The sequence below is a fragment of the Schistocerca serialis genome, chromosome 1, assembly GCF_023864345.2.
Source record: "Schistocerca serialis cubense isolate TAMUIC-IGC-003099 chromosome 1, iqSchSeri2.2, whole genome shotgun sequence".
NCBI classification, from domain to species: Eukaryota; Metazoa; Arthropoda; class Insecta; order Orthoptera; family Acrididae; genus Schistocerca; species Schistocerca serialis.
Window position 1 is genome coordinate 1,176,491,456 of NC_064638.1, and position 23,697 is coordinate 1,176,515,152.

At 40.3% G+C, this 23,697-nt stretch overlaps 1 protein-coding gene across 1 annotated transcript in view; it reads left to right on the forward strand.

Moving 5' to 3' along the window:
* LOC126418657 (probable ATP-dependent RNA helicase DDX28) overlaps positions 1 to 23,697 on the forward strand; it is an 85,043-nt gene that overhangs the window by 28,127 nt on the left and 33,219 nt on the right. Inside the window, exons 4-7 of the mRNA XM_050085540.1 lie at positions 3,770 to 3,889; positions 16,530 to 16,739; positions 18,441 to 18,591; positions 18,712 to 18,818. Coding sequence (XP_049941497.1) covers positions 3,770 to 3,889; positions 16,530 to 16,739; positions 18,441 to 18,591; positions 18,712 to 18,818 — 588 coding nt within the window. The remainder of the gene's footprint in view (positions 1 to 3,769; positions 3,890 to 16,529; positions 16,740 to 18,440; positions 18,592 to 18,711; positions 18,819 to 23,697) is intronic.

A 23,697-nucleotide genomic window follows, 5' to 3' on the forward strand; every position in this document is an offset into this window, starting at 1 on the left:
ATTACCCGTCTTTCCCTATAGCTTACCCCTATTTGTTTTTTCCAGAATTTCAAACACCTTGCACCATTTTACATTGTTGAATGCTTTATCCAGGTTGACAATTTTTTCTTTAGTCTTGCTTCCATTATCATGTCAGAATTGCCTGTGTTGTGCCTTTACCTTTTCTAAAGCCAAACTGATCGCCATGTAGCACATTCTCAATGTTCGGTTCCATTCTTCTGTACAGTATTCTTGTTAGCAACTTGGAGGTATAAGCTGTTAAGCTGATTGTGCGATAATTCTCACACTTGTCAGCTCTTGAAGTCTTCAGAATTGTGTGGATGCTATTTTTCCGAAAGTCAGATGGTTAGTTGCCAGACTCATACATTCTACACACAAATGTGAATAGTTGTTTTCTTGCCACTTTCCCCAATGATTTTAGAAATTCTGATGGAATGTTATCTATCCCTGCTATCTTATTTGATCTTAAGCCTTCCAAAGTTATTTTAAATTCAGATTCTAATCTGGATCCTGTACCTATTCAGTATCAGCTCCTGTTTCTTCTGCTGTCACATCAGATGTGAAATTCCCATTGCATTCTTAATTTCACCAAAGGTTGTTTTGACTTTTCTCTATGCTGAGTGTGTCCTTGTGACAGTAATTTCTTTTCAGTTTCTTCGCATTTTTCAAGGAGCCGTTTCACTGTAGCCTACCTGCGCGTCCTGTTTATTTCATTCCTGAGCAACTTGTATTTCTGTGTTCCTGAATTTCCTTGAACATTTTTGTACTTCTTCTGTCATTGATCAGTTGAAGTATTTTGTCTGTTACCCATGGTTTCTTCGCAGTAAACTTCTTTGTACCTATGTTTTTCTTTCCAACTTCTGTGATTGCCCTAAATATTTAGAGATGTCCATGCCTCTACAACTGGACTGCCTACTGAGCTATTCATTATCACAGTATCTATCGCCTCAGAGAACTTAAAGCTTATGTCTTCTTTCCTTAGCAGTTATATATCCGACTTCTTCGTGCTTTGATTCTTCCTGACTAGTCTCTTAAACTTCAGTGTACTCTTCACCACTACTAAATTGTGATGTGAGTCTATATCTGCTCCTGGGTATATCTTACAGTCCAATATTATGTCGGAATCTCTTCCAGAGCGCGATGTATTCTAACTGGAAACTTCCCTTATCACCTGGCCTTTTCCGAGTATACCTCCTCCTCTTGTGGTTCTTGAACAGAGTCTTCACTATTACTAGCTGAAATTTATTGCATGACTCAGCTAGTCTTTCTCTTCTCTCATTGCTAGTACCAAGCCCATATTCTCCCATAATCCTTTCTTCTATTCCTTCCCTACAACTGCATTCTATTCCTCCATTAGATTTCGATCTCCTTTTTCACAATGAATTACCTGTTCAGTATTCTCATATACTTTTTTCTGTATCTTCATCTTCAGCCTGCGATATCGGCATGTATACCTGAACTATAATTGTCAGTGTTGGTGCGCTGTCAATTCTCCTGAGACCAACCCTATCACTGACCTGTTTCCAGTAACACAAACTGTGCCCCCCCCCCCCCCCTTCCGCCCCGCCTTCTCTGCATCTAGATTGAGAATTAGCATTTCCCTTTTCAGATTTTCTAGCTCTTGCCATGTTCAAACTTCTGACATTCCACACTCCAACTTTTAGAGCTTTATTCTTTCATTGGTTATTCAATCTTTTTTTCATAGTCACCTCCCCATTGGTAGTCCGTTCCAGAGATCCAAATGGATTTTTTTTTTCGCCTTTAGGGGTAGTTTTCCACCCTGAGAGCCAGAGAGTGCCCAGCCCTCTGTCTGCTCCTCCACCCTCATTTGACAAGGCTGTTGGTAGAATGAGGGTGACTTTTTATGCCAGAACTTTTCGGCTGCCAAAGCTGATGATTTTTATTCAAAATTTAAGCAGTGATGGACCTCAAACACAGGACCAAAGCCAATATGAATACCAGTGAAAGATGGTACCTTTAGAGTTTTTGTTGCTGTCATAAGTAGTCATTTAAAAAATTATTGGTGATCCTTCAGACTCTTCAGCCTCAGATTCTGTTCTTCTTGAACAAAGGGCACTAGGGGATATAACGGACAAAAAAGGATTGTTCATATTATCCTGGATCACCTAATGACATAGTAAAGTTGAAGCACACTTGCCAGTTTTGCACAAGAAACCATTTAGTGCCACATTCAGATTTCAGCCCATGGATCCTGTCCACAAGCTAAGTGAATAGTCACATTGACTATGTTGGCCTGTTCTTAAAGTCAGTGTTTCTAGCCATTGTCAGTGCTTTAGCCAATTCCTTTTCGTCACCAACATGGAGCGAAATTTTTCCACGCAGGCAGGTAGAAATCTTTAACTAAAATCTTCATGATTGGAGACTTACCACAAACTAATATAATCAGATAATATACCCCAGTTTACCTCCACTGGATATTTTCTCAACAAAATGGAATTGGCTACCTGATGTCATCCGCATCCCATCCAAAAAGCATCGTTGAGGCTGGGACGTTTATGTATTGAATATCCAAGATTTATCACAAAATCATCTCTAGGGATAGTTCTCATCACATTACTGAGTACATACAGAAGTGTGTTGACAGGTGGCAAAAGTAAAACAGTCATCCTTCACAGGCAGCAAAGTGTGTACTTGTACCACAGACATCACATAAACACCTTTGCTGTGTCTGTTACTTCCATGAGGTGCATCAGTATGGGCTATGACCTTTACAGGGGATTCTGAGTCAATAGCTGATGGGGGTCACATATGGTGTCCTACTGTGTACCATGACCACCAGAAAGGGTAGTGTTTGATGCCACAGCAACCAGTTGAAACCTCTGTGGTCGCATTATTTGACATCGCTTCCACCATCTTCACTACTGCCAACTGTTATGCACCAATGGAGCACCATCAGTGCCACCCCTTGAAGCCTGCGCCTTTGCCGCCATCAATGAATGTTTAATGATCCATCCCTGTCAATGCTGCTATCTAGGGAATTCGCCAGGTTCTGCAGTTGGGTTACCCACTTACACCTATAGAGGTGTCTGAGGTGCCACTGACAGCGACCAGTTTGTACAGGAATGTTGAGGACAATATCAACTTTGGTGGTGCAGTAGCAATGTAATACCATACCAAAGCAGCTAGGTGACTTTGCGGTCCCCCATTCCTTCTTCCCATGCTTACTACACAGTGCGATTACATAGACCTTACATGCCAATTTCAATGCATAGGGATGCTATTTCTCTGGAACTAGATGATAACATAGATGCCTGTGGAAACTGCTCAGCGAATAAGGATATAACCACAACACTTACTTCATTATCAATGATCTTAACAATGCCATATCACTTGGGCCATGTCCCTCGCAATAGATACATTAAAACCTGGAGGGCATGTGGATCACTTCACTTCATGGTATTCTTTTGGGGTATACAAGTGACTTTGCCTGCAGTATCTCTTTACTATGGACTAAGTGCTTACTCTTAGTACCTATTAAGTACACTACTGGATTGTTTTTTTTTCTTTTTGCATTGTTCATGTAAATGGCCGATTTGAAGCCTTTGTGGCAATGCAGTGGGGCATTCAGTACTATCATTATTTGTTTATCCAATAGTGAAGACTGTGTATTCAATAAAACAGTAATTTTTGTACTTGTAAAAATTAAAAGTGTGTGGTAACTGCTTTGGACCATTACTGTGTTGCCTATTTATTCTCCATCACATTGGTGTCTAGGAAAGCAATGCCATTTTATACAATTTTGTTTTAGAATCCGGCAACTGCTTACTCCTCCGACACTGGACCAGTAACATTCAATGATCTTGGTCTAAATTCCAGTATATGCAGTGCCCTTGAAAAACAGGGAATTACTGCTCCAACTAGGATTCAGGTATGTATAGAACTTACCAGATTATGACTGCAATGAAATAATTTATTGGTCTTGAAATTTTTGCTGTGTCAGTATTTTTTGTGCAAAAATTTGTCAGGTATAAAATTAATCTGCAAAATAGTTTTGTTTATACAACTTTTTAAAGCACTTGTGTAGTGACTATTTGTTCAAATGAGAAACTGGAATATCATCTGAATAAATAGAAATGTAAATGTTTGCTTCATGAAAATAAGTAGTTCCGAAAGTTCTTGACCAATTACTTTGAAATTTTGAACATTGCATTCTAATACAGGCATGTGTTTAGATATCTATGTATAAATTTTTGAATTTTTTTGTAACAACATTTCCATAGTATTAAATTCATAAAAAAGTTATGTATTACATATATTAAAAACAGATTTATAGAACAAGCATGTATTCCATTGCAACATTGTGTCAAAATGTCAAAGCATTCAGTCAAAAACTTTTGGAGATTGCAATTAGGAACATTTACAGTTTCTTTTGCAGTACAAATGTAGATGTTTGTTTCTTCAGAATCTCAAATCTCTGAAAATCTTCATGGATTGCTTTGAAGTTTGGATACAACATTGCATTCAAATATTCATAGGTTTTTATATACCTACTGGAACGCCGAAACATGTTTGGGTACTGAGAAAAACGGTGTTTTGCATAACTGGTGGACCTCACATCCAAAAATATTCTAAAGATGTTTAATGACTGCCAGTTCTTAAGACTGTTTTCCTATAATGTTATACTTGTTACAAATTACGGATTTTTATATGAATAAATAAACTATGTACTATATACAGTGTGGGGCTAAAAAGTGGATACAATTGTATGTGAATGTATGCATGTGACCACACCCCATGATATGCACACCACATGTATGCCCACCACATGATCCACACCAGTCCAGAGATGGTAGTGCGGGCTGTGTCAGTGTGAGTGGAGCAGTACAAAGGGGACAATGGTTCTCACAGTGGAGCAATTGGTGCTCATTGTAGAAAGTTATGTGACAACAAAGTCATGGAAATGATGTTTCCAGTTGTTTGCTGAGAAGTTTAATGGTGTCAAGGTGCCGGCAAAAGTGCCATGCAACACTTAGTCCAAAAATGGCGTTGGACAGGACCTGTTTTCAACAAATCAAAGAAAACATTCTGAAATGTGCCTCCATACCAGAAAATGCAGCTGCAGTGCACCAGAAAATGCTTAGTTATACCAAATCAACCCGATGCCTGTCGCAAGAGACCAGCATATCACGTCAACTGTGTGGACGAATACTCCACAGGACCTGCACATGCATCCGTAATAAGTGCCTATTGTTCACACATTAAAACCAGTAGATGCTCCTCAGTGCCTCCAGTTTTGTGAGTGGCTCTTCAGTGATATGACAATGAATGACTTGGACATAGATCTGTTCTTTGTGTCTGATAGAGCCTGTTTCACCTGAGTTGCTATGTCAACTTATAAAATCACAGGTTCTGGGCAGCAGAGAATCTGTATAACTTCCACAAAATACCTTTGCGTAATCAGTAGGTTGGGGTTTGCTGTGCAGCGTCTGCACTCAGCATTATTGGTCCTATCTTCCTTTATCAGACACTGACTTTGGCACACTACATTGCCAACGTTTTGAAACCATTTGTGGCAGCATTAATGGAGGAGGAAAAGACTAACAGTTATTTCCAGAAGGATGGACCAACTGCCCATACAGCTGGCTGAAGCTGGGAGCACATTTACACTATCTTCACGCATGACAGAATTGGTAGCAGAGGTCAGTCTGGTCGCAGCCTTAGCTAGCCACACAGGCTACCTGGCCTGCCAGTGTGTGATTACATTGTGTGGGGAGCCATCAAGTATAAGGTGTATCATAACAGCTCTCACAGTCTTCAAGAATTGCGGCAGAACATTTCGAATGAGACTGCAGCAGTTCCATCAGTCCACCATTGATTCATCTTCAGCAACTTGCTAAAATGGTGGTCACTTTCAGTATTTCCTTTCCTCTTCTGTGTTTCTTTGTACCCTGGAACTCTGTTCTCTGGGCCATTTTTATTTGCCTCACCTTCTATGTAATAAAAGGGAACCCCTTATAAAAATGTAAATGTTGGTTCATTCAATATTGTTAATCTCCAAAAGTTCTTGACCAATTGCTTTGAAATTTTGATACAGCATTGAATTATAATGTGGGCATGTTTTTAAGTGCCTAATTTTTAATATATTAATAATATAATATATATGTAATATATAAAGGGAAAACATTGTTGCCAAAAATTCCAAGTTGTATGGTTCCAATATAATTCAAATTTTTACATGTTACTGTAATAACTCCACATGAACCATGGACCTTGCTGTTGGTGTGGTTGGTTGCATGCCTCTGTGGTACGGATAGCCGTACTGTATGTACACTCTTGCTCATAAATTAAGGACAATTGCAGAATGTGGTGCCACACAACGAGGCACTACACAAAACTAGCGTTAATAGCATAGGCACATAGGGAACACACACAACACAGATCTGTAAGTCCACAGTATTGGTGATAAGTTGAGAAAACCGTCCCGAAACACACGTGCTATGAAACGCCACTGTTTTCTGTGCATGTACCCCAACATCAATATGGGATATGATCACCATGCACACATACACAGGCCACACAACGGGTTGGCATACTCTGGTTCAGGTGGTCAAGCAGCTGCAGTATAGCCTCCCATTCTTGCACCAGTGCCTGTTGGATCTCCTGAAGTGTCCTAGGGGTTTGAAGATGTGCAGCGATACATCGACCAAGAGCATCCCAGATGTGCTCGATGAGGTTTAGGTCTGGAGAACAGGCAGGCCACTCCATTCGCCTGATATCTTCTGTTTCACGGTACTCCTCCACGATGACAGCTCGGTGGGCCCGTGCGTTATCATCCATCAGGAGGAATGTGGGACCCACTGCACCCCTGAAAAGGTGGACATACTGGTGCAAAATGGCATTCCAATACACCTGACTTATTGCAGTCCCTCTGCCAAAGACATGCAGGGGTGTACGTGCACCAATCATAATCCCAACCCACACCATCAAACCACGACCTCCATACAGGTCCCTTTCAAGGACATTAAAGGGTTGCTATCTGGTTCCTGGTTCACACCAGATGAAAACCCGATGAGAATCACTGTTCAGACTATACCTGGACTTGTCCATGAATATAACCTGGGACCACTGTTCCAATGACCATGTACTGTGTTCTTGACACCAGGCTTTACGGGCTCTCCTGTGACCAGGGGTCAGTGGAATGCACCTTGCAGGTCTCCAGGCAAATAAACCATGTCTGTTCAGTCGCCTGTAGACTGTGTGTCTGGAGACAATTGTTCTAGTGGCTGCAGTAAGGTCCCGAGCAAGGCTACCTGCAGTACTCTGTGGCTGTCTGCGGGCACTGATGGTGAGATATCAGTCTTTTTGTGGTGTTGTTCACTGTGGACGTCCCGTACTGTAGCGCCTGCACACGTTACCTATCTGCTGGAATTGTTGCCATAATCTTGAGATCAAACTTTGCGGCACATGGAGGGCCTTTGCTACGACCTGCTGTGTTTGACCAGTCTCCAGTCGCCCTAGTATTCTACCCCTCATAATGTCCTCAATATGTGTTCTTTGAGCCATTTTCAACACACAGCCACCATTAGCATGTCTGAAAATGTCTGCACACTTACTCACTGCACCATTCTCTGACATCCACCAGCACACCTCTGCGTATTGGACTGCTGCTGCCAGAACCACCACCGTGTGATGACCACAGGTCAAATGCACCACCTGGTCATACCCTGAGGTGATTTAAACCCACAAACTGCCCACCAGAGCATTGTTTCACCATGTATCAGCATTATCCTTAATTTATGAGCATGAATGTAGTGGTATCTGTTGGGAGTCCAGACAAATGCGTGGTTCCCGAAGAGGGGCCACAGCCTTTTCAGTAGTTGCAGGGGCAATGGTGTGAGTACTGTGAACAGCTGAAAGCAAGGGGAAACTACAGCCATAATTTTTCCCAATGGCATGCAGCTGCAGTGTATGATTAAATGATGATGGTGTCCTCTTGGGTATAATATTCCAGAGGTAAAATATTTCCCCATTGGGATCTCCAAGCGGGGACTACTTGGGAGGATGTCATAAGGAGAAATAAAACTTGTGTTGTACGGATCGGAGTGTGGAATGTTAGATCCATTAAATGGGCAGCTACTTTAGAAAATTTAAAAAGGGAAACTGGTAGGTTGAAGTTAAATATAGTGGGAATTAGTGAAGTTTGGAGACAGGAGGAACAGGACTTCTGATTAGGTGAACATGGGGTTATAAATTCAAAATGAAATAAGGGCAATGCAGGAGCTGTTTAACAGTGAGTAAGAAAATGGGAATGTGGGTAAGCTACTATGAATAGCCTAGTGAACGCATTATCATAGCCAAGATAGACACAAAGCTCTCACCTACCACAGCAGTAAAAGTTTATATGCCAACAAGCTTCGCAGATGTTGAGTATACTGAAGACATTTATGATGAGACAAAAGAAATAGTTTAGATGGTTGAAGGAGGTGAAAATTTAATTGCGATGGGAGATTGGAATTTGATAGCAGGAAAAGGAAGAGAAGGAAAAATAGCTGAATATGAACTGGGGGAAAGGAATAAAAGAGCAAGCTACCTGGTAGAATTTTGCTCAGAGCATAATTTAATCATCACTAACACTTGGTTTGAGAATCATAAAAGAAGATTGTACATTTGGAAGACACCTGGAGACACCAGAAGGTTTCAGGTTGCTTATATGATAGTTGGACAGAGATTTAGGAACCAGATTTTAAATTGTAAGACATTTCCAGGGGCAGATGTGGACTGAACACAATTTAGTGGTGGTGATTAAAATTGAAGAAATTGAAAAAGGTAAGAAATTAAGGAGATGAGACTTAGTATTGGAGTGAAGTATGGGTAGTAAAAATCATAGAGGGAGACCAAGAGATGAATACAGTAAGCAGATTCTGAAAGATGTAGGCTACAGTAGTTATTTTTTCAAAGAAAATTCCGCACTGGCTGTATGAATAATTTTTATTAAATCTGCGACCGGTTTTGCATCACTTATTGGTGCATCCTCAGGCAATATATGCTATTTATAACATATTAAATATTAACATATTAACGTAGTTAGGATATGTGCCAATATCCAATTTAATGTTATAAATAGCGTATATTGCCTGAGGATGCACTGATAAGTGGTGCGAAACCGGTCACAGATTTAATAAAAATCATTCATACAGCCAGTGCGGAATTTTCTTTGAAAAAATGTCAAAGTTTGGCTGTGGTTGCCCCCCCCCACCCCCCCCCCCCCCCCCCCCCTCTACAAAACAACATGCGACAGTAGTTATTTGGAGATGAAAAGGCTCACACGAGATAGAGTAGCATGGAGAGCTGCATCAAACCAGCTTTTGGACTGAAGACCACGACGACAACAACATCATCTGTAATAAATGTTTGGACTAAATACTTTTATATATAAAATATACAATAGTGAGACGTTGTCAGTAAAGAGGAGAGTTGTATTTACAGCTTATTGGTCCGTGTGTTGAATACTACCAGAATCTGAATTTACAGTAATAATAAACGAGGCTCAAGTTTGGGGAAGGGGGAAGAGGAGATGGACAGAGAAGAGGGAGGAAATGGTCATAGAAAATGGGGAGGAGGAGATGGACAGAGAGAGGGGACAGGAAGTGATGGACAGAGAGGGGGGGGGCAGAGGATATGGAGATACATCAAAGTGTGGCCAGGTACAGCTAGTGTTGACGTAAAATTCTTTGTTTTGGTTGACAGAATGTCATAGAAAGTTATTGATTGTTTGGATGAGGATTGATCCTTCATTTTCAAATGTTAAGAAATGAGCAACTGATTCAAACATGGCCCTACTTCTTCCAGAGGAATGTTTCTAAACTGCAACTACAAACAATAACAGCAAGAAAGTACACACAGTGGTATATGACTATCAGCAAAGAGCAACCAAAGCCAATTATGTCAATTGGAAAGGTTGTGTGCAGTGTTTTTTCAGATGCAAAGGGCTTCTTCTTATTGATTAGCTTGCAAAGGGTAACATGACGACTTGCAGATACTACCCTGGATTACAAAAGAAAAGAATCAGAACCTGAGGCTGTCCACAAAGATGCTTTGCAAATGCAAAAATGAATGAATTTGAGATAAGAATAACTGGGATGCCCACCCAGCTCATCGGATTTGGCAGACTTTGACTATTGCAGCACCTAAAGAAATTTGTTGTCTGAGGGCATTGCAGTCCAATGAAGAGATATTTTTTGAAGCATCCCAGAGTTGCATAAGGGTTTTGTAATACATTCAGTGGAAAAATGTTGGACAACTTGTAACCTCCCTCTTACTAATCGGCCTATCCTGCTTGTGATATAAAATATAACCGTGGATCACGTGTATGCCTAATGGATTTTTTCTAATTGTATAAGGCTATCTTTCCCGAAGAATTGATACCGATAGGTAGGAGGAAAGTGTACAACTGACCCTTCTGATGGAAAGTCTACTAAAAATAAAAGTAATTAAACTGAACAGGGCTATAATTTGGAAAATGAAAGTTATTTTGTGCATTCACTCAACGAACAACACTGGACGGAAAGGGGTGCCACTAATCATGAATTCAAAAGTTACACTAATGAATGAAAAGGAAGTAATTAATGGTTGCCAGTCCACTAGGGCAATTTACATCCTAAATCCTGTACAAGATGATGGGAAAGAAAAACATGTATTATTAAACACTGACACGGCAACTAAAGGTTGCCACGTTTTTGTTTGTTTGACACTAATTTTAAGTGAGTATGTAATGATAAAGAAAACTGAGAAGTCACTCTTACGTTATGTTTGGCATTAAATTTTGAAAAAGGTAATCGAGTAATGATTTGAAAATATGCGATTAAACTGTATGTTAGTACTGAACTTGGTTACATGAACAGTGACTTTCACTGACCTCAGCATTATGTCATCAAAGAAATTTAGAAAAAAAGCAAGCACTTTTTACTTTGCCGTTACTCATTTTGCAAATTGGATTTCATATTACTGTCTGAACAACGGAGCCTTTTTTACTGACTTGAACAGAATTAAATACTAGAATATGTACCAAAACCAAACCGCCATGTGCTTCAAGCTATATGTAAAATAAATAAAACTTCTGCACTCTTAATTTGTGCACTTCTTTAGATTTGGATTTTTTCCAGTGATTGATTCTCAAACTTGGAAAATGAAATTGCTTTACTTTAGTCATATATTGAAGCCTCTGTTGTACAACAGTTAATTGAAAGTAGACTGAGGCTAAAATTCTTAAAAGAGAAATTATTCATTAATAAACAGGCTGTAACTATTCAATTGTTTCTTATGACACTCAGTTAGCATATTAGGGAAAAAAGGAACAAGGATCCTGCTGCGATGATTTAACAGCTGTTACAATGTCTGGGGGGCAATGAGGACACAATCGCCCTGAGTTTAACTGATTATTATTTAAATAAATCTTATCAGTCAAATCACATTCAGTTGTGCTGCTGGGTTAGCTGTTAATACTTTGTACCTATGGACAGTCTTACTTCAGTGCTGTGCATATGATGAAACTCGGAGCCGACGATGAAACTGTGTTGCTGGAACTGCTGCTGTTGTTGAAGACGGTAGCATATTGTGGAGCCAAGGCTAATTATAGGAACGGGCAATCGTAATTAATACAGCCTCTTCCGCCCGTCCACTGCCCGTACTCGTGCTCTAGACATGTGGCCAGCGCGCGTACGTGATGCCGCTGAAAATGGTACTCTCTACTGCGAGAGCGTTAACACCACACTTTCGCACACTACAAGCACTGGAACCCGTCTCTCCTCTCTCTGCGCACTCTGCTCAACAAATCCCTACCCAAAGATTTTACAATGCACAAGCACTGCTATAATTGTTGCTAGTCGACAGAAATAACAATCCCTTTGGCTTTTTTTCCCAGAGCTAATAAGTTTCACAGTAAAATACAGATAAATACAATGAAACGTCAACAGACTTCTACCTAAATGTACACATACAGTGACGCAATGTCCTTACTTATTAAAAGAAAGCATTTAAATTACAAATATTTACGAGGGTCGGTCAAGAAGTAATGCCTCCCATTTTTTTTCTACTTAAAGAAATTAAGTTAAGTGAAAAATTTGAATTTGGCGCCATTCCTCAAATCTTCTTCTGCAATCCACTGCAGTAGTAACTTTCTGTGTCAACAGGTGGCAGCACAGCAGAAGTTTGTAAGATGGCCGACATCGATGTTCGTTTGAGACAGCGTTGTGTGATTGAATTCTTGAATGCAGAAGGTGAAACGCCCATACGCATTCATGAAAGACTGAAGAAGGTGTATGGTGTTGTGACAGTGGATGTCAGCACTGTTAGACGATGGGTTCGTCGTTGTAAGGAAGCTGAAGGGCAAACACCGTTGACTGACGAAAAGCGGAGCGGCAGGCCGGTGAGTGCAGTGACTCCACACAACATTCAGCAAGTTGATGACATCATTCGTGGTGACCGTCGGGTGACTGCAGATGAAGTGTGTCGCATTATTTCTCTTAGTAAAGGCAGTGTGATCACGATTATTAAACAATTGGGGTACTCAAAAGTTTGTGCACGGTGGGTTCCAAGAATGTTAACCGATCAGAATAAAGAGGCAAGGAAAACAATAGCCTCCCAACACTTGCAGCGCTTCCGTTTGGAGGGAGATGAGTTTCTGAAAAAAATTGTGACCGGGGACGAAACATGGGTGCATTTTTTTGAACCCGAATCAAAGAGGCAGTCAATGGAGTGGCGTCACACAAGCTTGCCGAGGAAGAAAAAATTCAAAACTGTGCGATCGGCAGGGAAAGTTATGGCAACAGTTTTCTGGGATACAGAGGGTGTGATTCTGGTTGATTTTTTGGAGCAGGGATGCACAATAAATTCTGTTCAATACGTCACAACCCTCAACAAACTTAAAGCACGTCTTCAGCGAGTTCGCCCAACAAAATCAATGGCAGATGTTCTTCTTTTGCATGACAATGCAAGACCACACACCAGTCGTCACACCTCTGACGAGATTGTCAAAATTGGATGGGAAGTTTTGCCTCATCCCCCATACAGCCCTGACCTGGCACCATCAGACTTCCATCTGTTCGGGCCACTAAAAGAAGCTCATCGTGGGATTCATTTTGAAGATGAGGAGGCCGTCAAAACATCCGTGCGTCAATCGCTTAGGAAGCAGAGCTGTGATTTTTACCGTGCTGGGATACATGCCCTTGTTCAAAGATGGACCAAAACTGTAGAGATGGGCGGAGATTACATTGAAAAATGACAAAATGATCCTCAATGTTGTGGTTTTCAACCTATGTAATTGCATTTAAATTTCCTGACAATTAAACGTAGAAAAAAAATAGGAGGCATTACTTTTTGACTGACCCTCGTACATACAGTTAAAAAAAAGTTATATATCGGTAGCATTTTTGGTGTTACAAACTGCATTTACCTAAAGGTGGACTACATAAAAAAGTGAATATTTAACCTTAAAACCATTGCTCTTCAGGCATGGCTGCAAACTTTTCACTTGGCTGTCATATTTCTTCACAGAGGTTGTTTCAAACACTCCATCCATTGCTATTGCTTCAAAACTCTGTTTATTGGAACTGGTTGTTGGTTGCATTTTTGACTGTAGTTATTGACCTCTTTGTGATGGACGGTAGGGTATCTCCCTTCCCACTTCTTGACTCTCTTCTACAATCTTCCTTTTTATCATCACCCCCACCCCCTCTTTGTTTGTGACTCTTTTGTGCCAGCTGCTGCCAGCAGTTCTTACAAAAAATAATTCTTCCTTTTTTTCTCTCTTGCCTCACATGCAATCACTCCCACACTCTCCGAAAGCTACTAGGGGCCCTTACATCTCTTTACATTACACCAAAAACTAATTTATGAAGTTTGTTCCCTGTCAGGAATTTAATCTTGAAGTTCATGTCACATTGTTGGGCATAATGTGACAAGATGCTCTACACAAAATCTTTTGGTTAGGGAGATTAACAGTATGGCAGAGACAAGTGCTTTCAGTGTCCTTTAGTGGTGAGGTGGGATGGGGAGCTAAGCTTTCAGACAACATCCTTTAGAGCTCTAAAGAAGAATGTCATTCAAAAGCTCAGGAACTTTTTAGTCTTGTTTATGATCTGTTGACTTCTGGACATCTCAGCTATATAGTAAGCTGTTGCCTTCACTCTTTACGTTAACTCCCAGGTAAATTGAAACTGAAACACGACTGATTCTAAGGGGTGGGGGTTGCTTCTCTCTTATTCGGCTGCATCATTGAGAAGACAGATTCATGTGGAATGTTTGTTTATACAATTTAATGGTTATAGTAATGCTGAATGTGCAATATAATTTGTACTGGCATCTATTCCATATTTGACACTGGAATGACATCTCGTGGTTGGTCATCTAGAGAGAAGGCGGTATCTGGTGGGAAATTCATTAAAGTAAACAGCTGCTGCAACTTCAGGCAGCTACAAAGCTTGTCCAATGTCTGTACACCTACATCTAATTGACTATTCTGCAATTCACAGTTAAGTGCCTGGCAGAGGGTTCATTAAACCGCTTTACCACTATTTCACTCTCAAACAGTGCATGGGAAAAACAAACACTTAAATCTTTCCATAACAGCACTGATTTCCTGTACTTTATTATGATGATCTTATCTCTCTAAGTAGATGTGCATCAACAAAATATTTTTGCATTTGGAGGAGAAAGTTGGTGATTGAAATTTTTAGTGAAAAGTTCTTGGTGCAATGGAAAATGCCTTTGTTTTAATGATTGACTCCCTAACTCCTCTACCTATCACATCCGTGATGCTGTCTCCCCTATTTTGCAATGAGCTGCCCTTCTTTGACCTTTTTCGATGTCATCCGTCAATCCTATGTTGTAGGGATCTTATTCTGTGCAGCAATATTCCAGAATAGGATGGACAATTTTAGTGTAGTCAGTCTCTCTAGTAGATCAGTCGTAAAGTCGCCTGCAGTATCAGTATTTTCTTTGTTAATGCTAATCTCAGTAAATACTATAGAAATTTTGAAATGGTTCTCACTAATAGAGAGACTGATTCAAGAGGAAAGTTTCCATATATCTCTACATATTATAAACCATTTGTCCGGCTATAGATACTTACATGAGGATCATTCCATAAGTGATGACCCACATTTTTTTAGAAAGCCAGTAATATACACCAACATCCTTGTTGGTGCTTCACATTTGATGTTTGTTCTGTGCGCAATGTTTATAACTATTCTGGCAGATGGCAGAGCCATAGTACAACATCAAAATGGCGTCTACATATGACTCACGTTACAAGCAGCATGCTGTTATTGAATTCTTGGGTGCAGAAAAAGGAACTGTGGTAAACAACCATAAATGTTGGTGTGCAGTGTATGGCAATGCTGCAGTTGATAGGAGTACAGTTGGGTGATGGGTAAATAAATTACAGCCTTAGGAAATGCAGAACCAGAGCTCTATGATCAGTCACACTCAGGACGTCCTGTCGCAGCCTCATCCACCCTACAGTTCAGACCTAGCACCCTCGAACTTCCATCTCTTTGGGCTGCTTAAAGATTCTCTACAGGGAACACACTTTGAAGGTGATGACAGTGTCAGTCACACAGTGAAAACATGGCTACACCTACAGGTCAAGAGCTTTTACTAACAGGGAATACATGCTCTTCCACAATGTTGGCATATGGCTATAGAACGTGATGGACACTACATAGAAAAATAGGACATGGACAAGACATGTTGATGCATATTGTAACCAAATTTTGACTCTTAACAATAAACATGTTCCGAGGGGAGGGGGGGGGGATGTGGGGCATTACTTATTGAACGAACCTCATACTTGGTTGTTAGTGCTATAAAAATGGTCAGTGCCAAGACAAGGTCACAGCAGGTCCTGCTTTTCCTGGACTTGTCTTGCATTATTGGAAGTGTTTCCTCAATAAGTGTTTCCAGCATACCTAGTAACACTCACTCAAAGGCCTTATGTGTGGTAATAGTTGAGAAATGAGTCTGAAGTGATTCTCCACAAAGATGCCATGTCAGACTGAGTGCTCCTTGGGTAACAGTAATAAGTTGTGAATGCTACACCAAAGTGTATTGTCTCAAGCTGACAAATCCTTTTACATTGGCATTCAAACACTTGATAGCCTCATGGTGTTTACTGGCAGTTCTAATAGTACTTTTCTCTTAGTATCATTTCCTCTTCTGTGCCTTGTTTCTGAAATTGTCGTGTGTAATATAGCACCTCTTTTCGATATGTGCCATTATCTTTCTTTGCCGTTATTTTTCATAGAAATATTGTGTAGTGTCAGGTTCGGTTTCTGATGCCACGTTTTACTTATAAGACATTTTCCCCCTCTATCACTTTTCAATGAGATAGTGGTCAATGAGTAATTTCAGGAAAGAATACCCGAAAAATTCCTAATTTATACAACATAGAGCTATTGCAGTGGTGTAGTTTTGATTTTTATTTAATTGACAAGAAATCTGAGATGAAAACAAGTTGCACTTTGAATTTATATTATACTGAAATTTGTGATGCAGTATTATGATTGTTGCAGGCAGAAGGCATCCCTGCGGTACTATCTGGACACCATACACTACTCTCAAGTGAAACAGGTGGAGGCAAGACACTGGCATATCTGCTGCCACTGTTACAGCAAATACTACTGTGGAAAGAGTTTAGTGCCAGTCTAGATGTACAACGTTGTCTAAACACTCCTTTGGGACTTGTCATCTGTCCTGGAAGAGAGCTTGCACATCAGATTGGTGTACGTTTTTTCAATTTTGTTTTGGCTAGTAATTATCTTTGGTATGTCAGCAGTTTGGGGGGGGGGGGGGGTTGGTTGTGTTGCCAACCTCTGCCTGACAAAAGAGTGAAGCATCCAGAAGAAAATGTTAGATGTTAATGTAACTTTGTACATGCCATTGGTGTGTGTACGAATAATTAGAATTGGAATTCTCTGTGACAGATAGAATACCCACCAGAGTACATTAGTACTGTTCATGTTTAGTGTTGTTACCAGGCCTGGTAGAGTATATGAAGGATGTGAACACTGTCAGATGTTTAGTGATCACTCTGCAGGACATATAGATGCTTGTACTAATGTGATACAGCATAATCAGCACCTGAGTGAGTCTGAAAGGGACATCATTGTGGGTCTGCGTTTGGCTGGCTGGTTATTGTACAGTGTCCAGATTAGTGGGGCATACGGATGTGACAGTGGCCCGATATTGAACTGCATGGGGAAGTGAGAGCAGATTCCAGTCAGCCAGGTCTGACCACCATAAGTGAGAACTGCCATATTGTGCACCAGCACATCGTAACCCCTTCAGATTTGTGTCTGGCATTGGAGAACAAGTAATGGACTCACTGCATAGACTGCCCATACGTAGACTGCCATGAACACAACAACACAAAAGACTGTGCTTGAAGTGAGGTGTTGACCAGGAAGCACAGACTGCTGATGAATGAATGGCTTCAGATTGTGTTCAGCGATGAATTACAGTTTTGCACTGCCCCAGATGACTACCGTTGGAGAGTATGGTGGCAACTGAGAAGAGGTCCCATTATTCTGATGTTTTGGAGAGGCACAGCAGTGTTACTCCTGGGTTCATGCTGCAAGGAGCCGTCAGGTATGACTTCAAGCCCTGGATGGAAATGATTGAGGGAACTCTGATGGCCCAATGACACATCATGGACATCCTGCATCCTCATGTGTTACAGTCTGACAGTATGGTCATGTAGTTTTTCAACAGGACAGTACTTGTCCACATGTGGAATATATCTCTATGAAATGTCTGCATATGTTGAGGTACTCCCATGCCCAGAAAGGTTCCCAGATCTCTTCGTGATAGAACATGTGTGGAACCAGTTCAGACAACTCCATCCTAGTGCCAGTGTCCAGGATGTTGCAGACTAGTTAAAACAGTTGAGTTACTGGCCAGCTTGCCTCAGGAGAGGATACAACGGCTTCACAATACCCTACACAATGGAATCAGTGTGTGCATCCAGGCCAAAGTGGGTGCAATGTTATACAGATAGTGGGCTCATACTGCCAACTTCATTATAAATTTGATTCTATTTTTGTAATCACTAAAATAACATGACATACTATTGCAACCCCTGTACTTTCATACATCTTCCTCTTACACTTCTGAGTGCATCACTTTTTTTGTCAGCCAGTGTTTGTGTACCAACTGATATTGTCAAGCAGTATTACAAGAGGAGCGCATTTCAAAAGACAACATTGAAGATATTTAAACATTTATGGCTCCTGAAATTAGATACAGCATTAAAAAGCAAATCATTTTGCATATGACTAAAAAATAAATAAATGTGAAAATACTTAGATGCAAACAGATGAGTATAAAGTTTAGGTATAAAAATTATTGAGTCGTAGACTGCACCATTTTGTTTTCAGTTATTTAATTATTCTTGCCTTCATTATGTCTCTTCCTTCTTATTCCAGGATGTTGCGAATCAGTTCAAAGAGCCCTTAGGAATTTTGTCCAAAGTAATTGTAGGTGGCAGAACAAAAAAGCAAATGCTGAATCCAGATGTTCGTGAAGTTGACCTTCTGATTGCCACCATTGGAGCACTGAGTAAACTCACAACAACAGGTAAACTGTTATTACTGTTCATGCATATGATTGATTTGCTTGGACTTACATATTGTGATGATGGAAATTGCAGTATGGAAACAGTAGATAAAACATTTTTTAATTTGATAATTCTTACAGGTGTTTACAAGATGAATGACGTCTGTCATGTTGTTCTGGATGAGGCTGACACATTACTGGATGACAGTTTCAATGAAAAGGTGTGCCATCTGCTGAAGCGTTTTCAGGTGAGAATTTTTATGCTTGAAAACCATTACAAGTATTTGTGATACACGGAATATGTGATATCCACCAGTTAATATAAGGTAACTTAATATAAGCTTATTTGTAGGGATGTGAAATGCTCGCTCAGTTAATAATTTGGTAAATTAAACTCAAAACAATACTTCTCCTTCATATACTGCATTTTACAGAGTATAAGACACTACAGACTATAAGACGCACCGTAATTTTAAGCAATATTTTTACCTTTAACATTTCTGAAAATTGTCATCTGAACTCTCTTCTTCTTCCTCCTCCTCTTCCTCTTCATCATCATCATTGTCCTCTTCATACGTAAGATGGTCTTCACTGCCATTGGAGTGTTACTTATCCGCACTTCTTGAAAGATTTAACAATAACGTCTTCTCTCACTCTAGACCACAACTGCTGTATCCACTGACACACTTGTTTGATTGTTATTGTAGATCATTTTGAAGCTCCCTTTAGTGTGAATTCAAGCTGAGTTTCATCCATCAGCCATTTGTTCCATTCCTCTCTCATATACACTTTGAATGTTTTATTTATCGAGATATCAGGATGTTGCAATTGTGAAGTGTTCAGTGTCACTGGAAGCCTATCTCTGTGCGGCAACATTGGATGCAACTGGCAGCAGCAGTGCTCTGATGTGACATTTTTATATCTCGAGTATAAGATGACCTGAATTGTGGAGACAGTTTTTCGAAGAAAAAAGTGCGTCTTATAGTCTGTAAAATACGGTACATGGCATTGATGTGACATGAAATTTCTCCTTATCTGCATCACTGTTATCTAGATGAAGTCATATGAAAAAGAGCTTTTCCTCAGTTGTCACATTGTGTACAGGTTTTGGTCAGTATTCAAATTCACGTGACCAACAAACCAAACACAAGCACTCTCCTAGAGTGAATAGGTGTAGGCCAGCTGCCTGGTAACAAATACACACATGTCTGTGTTGCATTTCATAGGTGATGAATCACACACTTTTTGCAGAGAGAGGGAAGGCGTGGGGGTGGGTAGCAACAGCAGCAGTAAGTGGAGGAGGAGGAGGGGGGAAGGGGGAGGGAAAATGAAAAGAATTATATAAAAAAAGATTTCTGTTAATTTGTGAGTGCATGAAACATCTGTGACAATGTTTGTTGATGTGAAATATGCTGAGTTGTACCATGGTTTGGAATGCGTGTTTAACTGTACACCCCATTATAACTGGCCTGCTAAGTCAGTTCAGATGTCGGTGGAAGGCAATGGCCTACCACCTCCAACAGGACCTTTCATAATAAAGCACATATAGATTAGTATTGTCTGTTTGTTTAGTTGTGTGTGGGCTCCTGAGCTCACATCATTGGTGGCAGAAGAGTACAATATGGGAACTGAAAAACAGGTCCCATGTAAGTGCCATGTCAGTTACGGCAATTACATTGAAAAATATAGTAACATACTATAACTTTGTAAATAAAGTTTCGTGTCAATATCTCTCATTTTTATTCAGTGATCCCAAAACATTCTTTACTTGCTGTGTGACCCTCGTAGATTCATTCCACACTTTTAACTTACAGTCCCAGTACACAGGTAATTAAATTTTGAAACACATGCAATCGAAATTACATAATTCACAGTCTGCTGGTGTACATGACCTATCCCTCTCTTGTTGTAAAAGACATTAAAGGGACAGAAGAGCAAAATGATCTCAGTAATGAAAGTTCTGGAAAGAGGGCGAGGATGTGCTCAACATACGAGGGCTATGCAGAAAGTAACAGACTTTTGACCTGTTGCGGCAGTGGGCAGGGCAACAGCTACCATAACATTCTGACACATCCAGCAGTGGTAACATGTGGTCTGTGTCTCTGGTACTTTGCTTTCTGTGACATACTGAAATACGTGCTGCAGTAGAAAACCCTGCCACTTGTGAGGTGAGGTCTGTGATTTGGTTTTTGTTGACAAAAAACTGCAAACCAATTGAAATTTGTCACAGTCTGACAAAGTTAAGGTGGGCAATACAAAACAAGCATGGTGGAAAACTTACTGCAAAGATTTTGTTTTTTCATGATAATGCATATCTGCACACGACCAATTGTACCCAAGAGCTCCTACAGGGGTTTGATCATCCAACATACTGCCTGGATTTGGCACTGAGTGACTAAGTTCTCTTCCCAGCAATGAAGTCATAGCTGGCTACACAATGCTTTGATACTGACGCCGAGCTGCTCACCAGTGTAAATCATTGGTTACAATTGCAGGCAGCAGATTTATACAGAGAGGGTATTGAAAAACTTGTGCCACAGTATGATAAGTGCCTCAATGTGGATATGTCAGGTTGTATACTGAGGGTACTGAAAAACTTGTGCCACAGTATGATAAGTGCCTCAATGTGGATATGTCAGGTTGTATACTGAGGGTACTGAAAAACTTGTGCCACAGTATGATAAGTGCCTCAGTGTGGATATGTCAGGTTGTATACTGAGGGTATTGAAAAACTTGTGCTGCGGTATGATAAGTGCCTCAATGCAGATATGTCAGGTTGGGTACTGTCTCCTCAATCCCATGCTGTTATTCATAGCGAGAGTTTGACTCAACACCCACTACGCACTTTGATATCCTTTTGTTTTTTGGAAGTTGCACTAATACTCTGTGAAATGTATGTTCTCTCAGCATTTCCCTACTATGGTGGATGTGATAGCCAGCAAGATCGTAATAAATTGAGTGCTGGACACCAAGCCTTGTTTAAAATGAAACCTCCATCTCAGTTTATCAGATTTTCTGACATCTTTATTTCCTAAGACTGGTTAATTATGATGACCTAGAAACTTGACATTTGCCTCACAATACTGCTCTCATCATATTTAGTTTCATTAGTATGTTAGAGGTGGTGCTCAGTGACAGCTAATTTTCTCTGTCCCATAGAGCTCACATGACTCATGTTCTGATGGAATCTGTACTCTGAATATAGAATTTGAGTGAGCTTTGTAGTCTCTATGTTACTCTGTTCTGTGCAAGCCTCTTCATCTCCGAATAACTACTGGAACCTACATCCTTCTGAATCTGCTTAGTGTATTCATCTCTTGGTCTCCCTCTACGATTTTTACCCTCCACGCTTCCCTTTAGTACTAAATTGGTGATCCCTTGATGCCTTGGAACGTGTCCTACCAACCGATCCCTTCTTCTAGTTAAGCTGTGTCACAAATTCCTCTTCTTCCCAATTCTATTCAGTACATCCGCATTAGTTACATGATCTATCCATCTAATCTTCAGCATTCTTTTGTAGCATCACGTTTTGAATGCTTCTATTCTCTTCCTGTCTAAACTAGTTGTTGTCCACGTTCCTCTTCCACTCATGGCTACACTCCATACAAATACCCTCGGAAACGTCTTCCTGTCACTTAAATCTATACTCGATGTTAACAAATTTCTCTTCTTCAGAAAACACTTTCCTTGCCATAGCCAGTCTACATTTTATAGCCTCCCTAGTTCAACAGTCATCATTAATTTTGCTTCCAAATAACAAAACATATTTACCACTTTTAAGTGTCTCATCTCCTAATCTAATTCCCTCAGCATCGCTTGATTCAATTTGACTATATTCCATTATCCTTGTTTTACTTTTGTTGATGTTCATCTTACATCCTCCTTTCAAGACACTGTCCATTCCGTTCAGCTGCTCTTCCAGGTCCTTTGCCGTCTCTGACAGAATCGCAATGTTGTCGGTAAACCTCAAAGTTTTTATTTCTTCTCCATGGATGGTAATTCCTACTCCAAAATTTTTCTTTTGTTTCCTTTACTGCTTGTTCAATATGCAGATTGAATAACATCGCAGATAGGCTACAACCCTGTCTTACTCCTTTCTCAACCATTGCTTCCTTTTCATGCCCCCTTGATTCTTGTAACTTCCATCTGGTTTCTGTACAAATTGTAAATAGCCTTTCACTCCATGTGTTTTAACCCTGCCACCTTCAGAATTCGAAAGAGAGTATTCCAGTCAAAAAGTCTACAAATGCTAGAAACATAATTTGCCTTTCCTTAACCTATCTTCTAAGATAACTCGTAGGGTCAGTATTGCCTCATGTGTTCCAACATTTGTACAAAGTCCAAACTGCTCTTCCGCGAAGTCAGCTTCTACCAGTTTCCCCATTCATCTGTGGCCACGGCCTTGTTTCGACTTAGGTCTTTCAGTGCTCTGTCAAATTCTTCACACAGTATCATATCTCAAATTTCATCTTCATCTGCATCCTCTTCCATTTCCCTAATATTGCCCTCAACTACATCGCCCTTGTATAGACCCTCTACATACTCCTTCCACCTTCCTGCTTTCCCTTCTTTGCTTAGGACTGGTGTTCCATCTGAGCTCTTGATATTCATACAGCTGCTTCTCTTTTCTCCAAAGATCTCTCTAATTTTTCTGTAGGCAGTATCTATCTTATCCCTAGTGATACATGCTTCTACATCTTGTGAAGGAAAGTTGCTACTCACCATATAGCGGAGGTGCTTCTACATCCTTACATTTGTCATCTAGTTATCCTTGCTTAGCCATTTTGCAACTCCTGTCAATCTCATTTTTGAGACGTTTGTACTCCTTTTCGTCCAGTTCATTTGCTGAATTTTTATATTTTCTCCTTTCGTCAGTTAAATTCAGTATCTCTTCTGTTACCCATGGATTTCTACTAGCCCTCATCTTTTCACCTACTTGATGCTCTGCTGTCTTCACTATTTCATCTCTCAACAGTATCCATTCTTCTTCTACTTTATCTCTTTCCCCTGTTCTTGTCAGTCATTCCCTAATCTTCTTCTTCTTCTTCTTCAGTAGCTCTACAGCCCTTGGTGAGCCTTGGCTTCTTCAACAATCTTCCTCCACACTTCTCGGTTATTTGCTGCTCT